Here is a 10006-nt window from a genome sequence, read left to right on the forward strand (position 1 = left end):
AGCTCTTACAGGCCGTCTCAGACGTGTATCACTTTAATCTGACGCGTCGTGTTATTGAAATACAGTTTATAATAGTGTAAGTCTGACTCACTCATTCAAACAAATAAACAACTGCTTGAGAAGTTTTCCAATAGGAATGGCATGTTATGTATCATGTTCCTATTATGAATCTCCATTTATACGTCACCCACAGTATGTGTATCATCTGTAGCACTCACGACTCACTCACTTGCTGTGAAGATCCGGGGTACAATACGTCTCCAGCAACCCATGATTGCTGTGTAGCACTCACGACTCACTTGCTGTGAAGATCCGGGGTACAATACGTCTCCAGCAACCCATGATTGCTGTGTAGCACTCACGACTCACTCACTTGCTGTGAAGATCCGGGGTACACTACGTCTTCAGCAACCCATGATTGCTGTGTAGCACTCACGACTCACTCACTTGCTGTGAAGATCCGGGGTACACTACGTCTTCAGCAACCCATGATTGCTGTGTAGCACTCACGACTCACTCACTTGCTGTGAAGATCCGGGGTACACTACGTCTTCAGCAACCCATGATTGCTGTGTAGCACTCGCTACTCACTCACTTGCTGTGAAGATCCGGGGTACACTACGTCTTCAGCAACCCATGATTGCTGTGTAGCACTCACGACTCACTCACTTGCTGTGAAGATCCGGGGTACACTACGTCTTCAGCAGCCCATGATTGCTGTGTAGCACTCACGACTCACTCACTTGCTGTGAAGATCCGGGGTACACTACGTCTTCAGCAACCCATGATTGCTGTGTAGCACTCACGACTCACTTACTGTGAATATCCGGGGTACACTACGTCTTCAGCAACCCATGATTGCTGTGTAGCACTCACGACTCACTCACTTGCTGTGAAGATCCGGGGTACACTACGTCTTCAGCAGCCCATGATTGCTGTGTAGCACTCACGACTCACTCACTTGCTGTGAAGATCCGGGGTACACTACGTCTTCAGCAACCCATGATTGCTGTGTAGCACTCGCTACTCACTTACTTGCTGTGAAGATCCGGGGTACACTACGTCTTCAGCAACCCATGATTGCTGTGTAGCACTCACGACTCACTCACTTGCTGTGAAGATCCGGGGTACACTACGTCTTCAGCAACCCATGATTGCTATGTAGCACTCACGACTCACTCACTTGCTGAAAGGCGACTATGCTTATCGTAAGAGCGACTAACGGGAACGGGTGGTCAGGCTCACTGACTTGATTGATGCATGTCATGGTATCCCAGTTGCATGGATCCATGCTCATGATGTCAATCACTAGACTGTCTGGTTCAGACTTGATTATTTACAGATGACCATCTTATAGCTGGAATATTGGTGAGTGTGGCGTTAAACAACAAATAAAGAAACAAACAAACAACATGGTACATATCACCTCCCACCAAGTGGGATTCTAGGGGAAAACAAGACTGAAGGTACGTCATGCTCCCCATGAAAGGGATGGAGACAGTCACAGTGGCTGCTGAGGATGACTTGGCTACATGACCACCAGGGAAGATCAGCTCACATCTCCTGCATCCTTGCAGATGGAGTAGCTACTGGTTTGACTGGAATATTGCTGATTGCGGCATTAAACAACAAAAAAACAAACACTTGCCATTGACAGGCATTTAGAACTTTCACAAACTTATTTATTGTTTGTTATGACGTTTCAGGGCTACTTCTTGCCCCTCCATCAGGTTAATACAGAATAGTGTATGAGCTAATGTAACCGTGCTTTTGTTGGCTGATAGTGGAGTAGGTGATCTACTGGCCAAATAATCACAAACAGCTGTGGGGGGTGAGGCTGATGTCGTTAATTGTATTATAGGTACCAATGTATGTACTAAATTCAGTCTGAAACAATAAAAGTACAACATAAGCAAATATAACATAGAAATAAATATATGCAATCCGTTATAGTTACTCTTTTAATTTCTAAAATATAGACATCACTTCCATTAAATGAATAGCATTTACTTTAAGTACACAATACATCAGACGTATCCGTACAATACGTAGATACAAAATATATTAATATGATATAGAGTGATAATGAACATTACATACCAGATAGGTGATACCTGAACTAGTAATACCGTGACAATGATTGTACGGTGAACGTTGCCACTGAGAAATCTGCATAATAAAGAAATACAAATGCAGAATACTATATACAGTGGTCCCTCGCTACAACGCTACCAATGGGGTCCAAATAATTGGACGTTATAGACGATGAGCCGTTTAACCGAGGCTGAGGCGGGGGAGCGCGCTCGGCAAATCTCAAATCATCAATATGTTTTTATCTCACGTCACGTCAAAATAGTATATATTTTTATGGACCTAGATCTACCTGTAATATCATGCATTTATTAAATCTGCCACATTTCACAATGTCTGAAATACGTATTCCACTTCAATTTATCATTTTTTATCGATAAATTAAAAAATTATTCAATATTTCCCGCGATGTTATTGAAAATAAAATTCTCGGACACACATTTCGACAACGGGTCCGCATCGAACATGTCAAAGAGCAAATAAAGACGTCTTAAGCAAATCTTTAAATATATTATACAAAGTGATAAATATAAAATCAACCAAAATATATCTAAAAGTAATCAAACTTACATCTAAGTTATTATTTCCATCGTTTCGTGCAATCGCGTGTAATGTAAGTCAAATGACATCTCGGCTTTCGTCGCCTTGAATTCTAGGCTCGGACACAACGTTTAATGCAAAAATATGTGCATGAAAAATCTTTGTCACAGCTCGTAACCTAGCACGATACATTCACGAAGTTCTATATTTTTAATATATATCATGATTTCCTGCTTAAAATGTTCAGAATAACACGATTTAACAAAAATCTTTCACCAACTTCTGAAATTTATCAAACACGAGCTTGGTATCACAGCTATAATTTGATTGGCTGCCTGAGGTCACGTGCTCAAAATTGACCAATCACAAAACTTGTAGCAGATTTCGGCAAGAAAGCGTCATAAGAAACAAATTTTGATCCAATGAAATCGCTTATAACTACAGAAAAAAACCAGGCGATGTTACGAAAGCGCGATTACGAAATTTCTCTCAGCTAATTTACTTTTTTAGTTTTGACCAGCACTATGCGCATGCATACACATTCATACAAATATAGCTACACATTCAAGCCAGATTAATTGGTTTGATACGTTTGCTTGATCCGAATCAAAAGGAATGACCGCCGTGTTGTGACAGCAACTACATGTGTGTGACAGTGTCGCCTCAAATTGGATTGCCCACTAATTAAGAATTAATAAACTTCACATGTGGTTCTCTTTTATTGCATGCATGCGCTTCTAAGATCAAAGGATGAATAGTGTGAAAAGTTAACTAGTTGAACAATCGTATTTCCGGGACTTGCCGCGGATGTTTTCAAACAGATTATTAGAACTCCATTCAGTGATAAACGGTTGATTATGCAATGAGAAGAGTTATGTGCAAATGAACAACGAACAACAATACAATTATATCTGTGTAAAATTCTCAGTATTAAAAGTGTACATAAATTTTGGGAGCCATGCGTTACCGCTTGTAGTAACCGAGGTAGTGTTTTATCGAAGAGCACAATAGCGAGGGATCGCTGTACAAGTGATATCCTATGGTAAAATAGTGTATAAAAATATAAAGTACAACAGCCACTAATTTCAGACATACAACACTCATACACTTGCACTTACCAACATAAATCAAGCATACAGGCATACATTTACTTTCCATTACTGTCCAGAGGGGTTTATATTACTTAATTTATATATATATATTTAGGTTTTTGTGTTCAATACTGTTTTATACAGATAATTACTCACTGAACTCTAAGTTCATCAAGCACTATAAATATATACAAGATGCATTACGTTTCTAATAAATCAAATTAAGAATGCTTTCTACAATATATATTATTTCTAATCGCAATAATTAGAAAACATCCATATATACAACATCATAAAATAAATAACCAACTAACCTTAAATATGAATAAATCCTTCTACAAATCCAAATCCTCACATAGAAATGAAAGTGGCAATAAATCTCGCTGAGTCTTTCCTTGAGGTGACAATAGCAACTGATTTTCTAAAATTCAACAACAAACATTGTTGTAGCTATGGCCAGCTTGGCCTATCAACAAGACAATAGACTGGGCCGGGGCACGCTGGGGCAAAGAGTGCTGTAAGTCAAAAGCATGCAGTGTGACAATTAGTGAGTTAGACTGAGGGTAAGCTTACTTAATGTTACAGAGCTATGGAATGAATGTTTAAGATATAAAATACTAAAGTATAAAACATAACTAATATTATAACTAATAATATATTCTTATAATATAAATATCGTAATAAACTAATCATTTAAAATGGTAACAAGGCCATATAACCTTACTACTTACTAATAAATCTTAATTAAAAGTTATGTACATAAATGAGCCTGCCACATTAATATATATATAGATGCAGGCTGATATGTTTACACAAGGTGGGATTAATGTACAATGATGACCATGTAACCAGGAAACTCACTGACTTGTATCGGTAAATACATCGTCCTACAATACGAGAAGGCTGTTTGAAGGTCTTGGGCTTGCAGTCCAATGAGTGTTGTGTTGTTATTGTAATATAAATTAACTATACAAATGACTGCATGGTTCCAGGGTAACGTGTACGGCATGACCACTTCCTACGGTGTGATGTGTGAGGAGTTTATGAAGGGTGTTCTCAACACAGAGGATGCTGAGGAATGTCAGCGGTTCGGGGAGGAAGATATGATCAACGTAAGTACTGTTAGGTTACAACATGTTCACACTCCAGGCATTCAAAGTCAGAACCCAATTTGATAGTGTATATGGTGGCTGTATGAGGAATGTCAGCAGTTCAGGGAATCAGATATGATCAACGTAAGTACTGTTAGGTTACGACATGTTCACACTCCAGCCATTCAAGGTCATAACCCCATTTGATTGTATAAAAGGTGACTTTATGAGGAATGTCAGCAGTTCAGGGAAGAATAAAGGTATGATCAGTGTAAGTACTGTTAGGTTACGACATGTTCACACTCAAGCCATTCCAAGTCAGAACCCCATTTGATTGTATATATGGTGGCTGTATGAGGAATGGCAGCAGTTCAGGGAATCAGGTATGATCAGTGTAAGTACTGTTAGGTTACGACATGTTCACACTCCAGCCATTCCAAGTCAGAACCCATGCCTATAATACATGGTACCTGATTGAACAGCAATGACCAGTAATTGTTTGGATGTACGTACAATGACATGAAATCCCTTTCTGTCAGCAGTGGTCTGGCTGTGTGAATGGAGATTTTTTTATGATCATAACATGGGTTATAATAATCTGCAGATAGCTGATGATGGGATATTGCACATTTATCCCTTTAATAACTTGTCTAATATTAATACAGTATGTGACTGAAATGGTTCATGGAAACATTTTCAATTGAATGGAACTTCTTAATATGTGACGAACCAGGAGATAAGGGACCTTATGGGTGAAAAGTCCCATTTTGACTTTTCATTATAATTTGAAACAACAGTATCATCGGAATGCAAAAATATAATTCGCAAGTTTCAGTTCATATTTATTACAGAGATACATGACATCAAACATTTGTTACATTTGACCACTTTCTAAATGGCATTGGGTATTCATAGCTTTCGGCCATGGGAGCCGTGCCAATTTACACTTGTCAGAGGGGTACTCAAAGTACATGATCTAGACTACCAGTTGTCGGACCCGTGAAGATTCCGGGGTAGAATAGGTCTTCAGCAACCCATACTTGCCGCAAAAGGCGACTATGCTTGTCGTAAAAGGCGACTAACGGGATCGGGTGGTCAGACTCGCTGAATTGGTTGATACATGTCATCGATCCCAAATGCGTGGATCGATGCTCATGATATTAATCACTGGATTGTCTGGTCCAGACTCTATTATTTACAGACCGCCGTCATATAGCTGGAATATTGCTGAGTGCGGCGTTAAACAACAAACCAACCAACCAACCAGTTGTCGGACTTTCATTTTCAAGTCTCGGTGGCTGAGTGGGTTAGATCGCTGACTTTGTGTGCTGGCAATTAGATGCCTCACTCATGCAGTGTGGGTTCGAATCCCAGACTGGACTCAACCCCAAAAAGTACGAGAATCTGTACTTTACTAAGAAAGTGTTATCCCAAATATAACATTTGTTACATCAAACATTTAGACTCATTTTTCGACGTATAACTGTTTATGTAATAATTACAGTTTTTAGACATTATGTCTGATGAATTGAAAGTAGAAATGTATGCTGAAAGGTTTTGAAATAAAGTTTTTATTACATTAAAAACTAATGAGAAAAGAATAAGGTATTTTTGTACAATCTTCACACATGGCAATCTTCTCAGAAGTAAGTTGACGTCAAACATCTTTATGACGTCATGGCACAGTTGCATCTTAGCACCCTTAAGGTCCCATTTCTCCTGGTGGCTCACATATGTGGACGATTCTTAGCTCAGCATACTAGACGAAACAAAGGTGTATTCTGGCTTCCACTAGTGTCTGAAGATGCAGACAACTATTTAAGTAAAACATCTTTATCTTCCAGTTCTTTGCCGAGTTTGCAATGTCCACCTCCAGTGAAACACTGTACCAGCTATCTCAGATGAACGCAGCAGCAAAGGGCTTCAGTGCCCAGATCCTGTACCGCGGCTACATCGATGACCCCTCCAACACCGACAACGCCTGGAGGGAAGCAGAGGTGTGGAACTTCCACTACCAGCTCAGTGATACACTTGACGACAGGATCCCAGTGGTGAGTTGTTTTTCATGGCGGAGAGATCATTCATGACTTTGACGGAGGGTACTGTGTTTATTACTGAAGATGTTCCAAGTACAAAGATTGTTTATTGTTTTTTTAAATAATGCAACAACTACACAACTAAAGACATCCAATATACCAAAGAACCAATGGAGCAAAGCACAGCCAATGAGAAATATCATTGTAAGAGCTATTCAACCAATCAAGAGCTAATAAATTGTATTGTAAGAGCTATTCAACCAATCAAAAGCTAATAAATTGTAGTGTAAGGGCTGTTCATCCAATCAAAAGCTAAGAAATACTATTATAAGGGCTATTAAACCAATCAAAAGCTTAGAAATTCTGTTTTAAAACCTATTCCACCAATCACAAGCTGAGAAATTCTATTGTAAGGGCTTTTCAACCAATCAGAAGAATCAAAGTACTTTTTAAAGGGCTATTCAACCAATCACAAGCTCTAATGTCCACATCAGCAATTGTTTTGGAGCTGAATAGAAATGTGTACACCAACTCCAGATTCCAGTCTGCATGTAGGAATAAGGTGGTCAGTAACATGAAACAGGAATGATAAAGCCACATGGTATTTTTGTTCCAGAGAGAAAATGCCTGGAGAGAAATATCCCCCTACACCCGTCTCTATGGCAACCAAGATTCCATCGTGAAAGAAGCAGCAAGGATACACGACTCCTACTTTTAACCCCGGATGAGTTCCACTTCACCTGGTATCTATCTTAGCAATATAACCTGCTCTGCTTCTTGAACACTCAGCGGTGTACAACACAAGTGCCCTATACTGCCATTAGAATTTTGGTTACTCCATCCAGCTATGCAGAGGTTGCCATAGTTACAGGGATCTGTTTACCTTCCAGTGATGACAATCACGATGTGGCCATAAGTATTAGTTGAAGATTAGCAATGTCGCCATCTCAATACCAGGATGAAGACTGAAGACAAGTGATGCTAGGATGAGGACAGATTAGTATGTCGCCATCTGCGTCTTAAGAGGCGACTAACAGGATCGGGTGGTCGGGCTTACTGACTTGGTTGATGCATGTCATCAATTCCAATTGCGTGGATCGATGCTCATGATATTAATTACTGGATTGTCTGGTCCAGACTCTATTATTTACAGACCGCCATCATATAGCTGGAATATTGCTGAGTGCGGCGTTATACAACAAACAAACCAACTTGAAAAACAGGATGAAGAGATATATAAATACAGACATCAGTCTGGAATAAGGGGATAATTGCATGGTGGAATATTTTTTTGTCCTACACCCAGCAAGATGAGCATGCTTCACTGCTACATCGCAGACCTCAGGTCCAAGGCAGGTGCTTGCCCCAGTGTTGGTTGTGCATATGGATGGATGTACTTTGTATGTGTCTTAAGCAGAGCGAAGTGTCTTGAACATTGATGAGAGTCTCTGGTCAAAGTGTGCAGCTATTTGGGGACACTATTGCAGGAAGCTCACACTGTGCCATGAATAATGTCATGTTTGCAGCAGATTGTCCAGAATATTACATTTGGAATGCTGGATTCTGTAAGAATGTTATATTTTCAGTTCGCAGCGATTTGAATCTAATGAGTTTAGCTGCAGCCTCGGCTAGTGTTGTATATACCCAACAGAACAATGTGCATGTTCAAGAGTATCTTAGATGTTGTCTCAGCATGCATGTTATACATTATTGCCATTTTCAAGAAGCACATCAGACCATTTGTTGACTTGTCATTAAGGCAGTTTGTTTTTTGATAATGTCTTTTTAAGAAATACGGGTGCAGATAGGCGAGTCCTTCTTTCTCTGTGCGTAAAATTGTGGAACTGAGCTGTTATATATATATATATATATATACACACATACATACAATGTATATAAGAAGGAGAAATATGTTTTCAATGTTTTCTTGATGTGCGATATGTTAAAATGAATTGTTTACTTTATTTTTGGTTGGTATTATTGAGGTGAGGTGTGGTGAGGTGAGGTGAGGTGTGGTGAGGTGAGGTGAGGTGAGGAAAAATGGGGCTTGAGATCATGTTTAAGATTATTGTGCTTTTATAGCGACGTGCATTGAACATGTATGTTTGTCTGTCTGAACTCGTTCAGTCTGATGCCGGTTTTATAGTGCTAGCCACAGCCCAAACAGATCTGGAGAATAATTTGACTAATTATATTTTATTTTATTTTGTGAAATATTTTCGTTAATAAAATATAGTTGCTTTTAATTTTAGACCGGACAATATAATCATTGCCCAGGACAGGGAAGTGCCTGATCAACAATTACCGTAGTCAACATATTAACAGTTTCAATGTTTGTTACTTCTTATCCGCCTGGTCCCCGTTCCTCAAAGCGATCTTAGCACGGCGATGATCGTAAGCCTATGTTAAAGTATGGGACTTACGATCACCTTAGTGCTAAGATCGCTTTGAGGAATGGGGCCCTGGTCAGTTTCTTTGTAAAAATTGTTTCATGATTATAAACTATTGTGTCACGGGACAGGATTCAGATCACAAGAGTAACGTGTAACTTTTCATAATTAAAAACTATTGGATATAATCTATAGACAGGAAAGTAATGTCATATTCATTTGGAGAATTATCACTGCAGGGTACCTAATATATGAAATGATCTTAGATACATACATATTTTTATTCAGCCTAGCTGCTTGTTTTGTCATCTCTGTGGGCTCGCAATGGTTTGCTGTTCTCTGTATGTAACATGGATGCTATGGAACCTCTGTGAACACTGTTTAACTATGTGATTGATGAAGACAATCAGTTATTGTTGTGTAGGTGTGAGTCAGCGAAGTATGATAGACCAATACTAATGTTCTATAGTGTATAGATAGTAATCGATGATCTTTCATGGTCACATGTGACTGATGTTACATGTAACTGGTGATGTTTGATGGTTGCATGTAGTGATCATGTTTGATGGTTACATGTAACTGATGTTTAATGTTACATGTAACTGATGATGTTTTATGGTTGCATGTAATCGATGATGGTTACATGTAATCGATGATGTTTCATGGTCACATGTAACAGTTGATGTTACATATAACTGATGATGTTACATGTGATTGATGATGTTTGATGTTACATGTAACTGATGATGCTACATGTGATTGATTAT

General features: G+C 39.1%; 1 protein-coding gene across 1 annotated transcript in view; it reads left to right on the forward strand.

Annotated features, from left to right (window-relative positions):
- LOC139450076 (transient receptor potential cation channel subfamily M member-like 2) overlaps nt 1–10005 on the forward strand; it is a 69096-nt gene extending 59091 nt beyond the window's left edge. Inside the window, exons 31-33 of the mRNA XM_071231717.1 lie at nt 4715–4834; nt 6658–6864; nt 7466–10005. Coding sequence (XP_071087818.1) covers nt 4715–4834; nt 6658–6864; nt 7466–7567 — 429 coding nt within the window. The 3' untranslated portion in view covers nt 7568–10005. The remainder of the gene's footprint in view (nt 1–4714; nt 4835–6657; nt 6865–7465) is intronic.
- The last annotated feature ends 1 nt before the right edge of the window (nt 10006 follows it).

This window comes from Haliotis cracherodii, unplaced genomic scaffold (assembly GCF_022045235.1).
Source record: "Haliotis cracherodii isolate W230 unplaced genomic scaffold, xgHalCrac1.p SCAF_8, whole genome shotgun sequence".
NCBI classification, from domain to species: Eukaryota; Metazoa; Mollusca; class Gastropoda; order Lepetellida; family Haliotidae; genus Haliotis; species Haliotis cracherodii.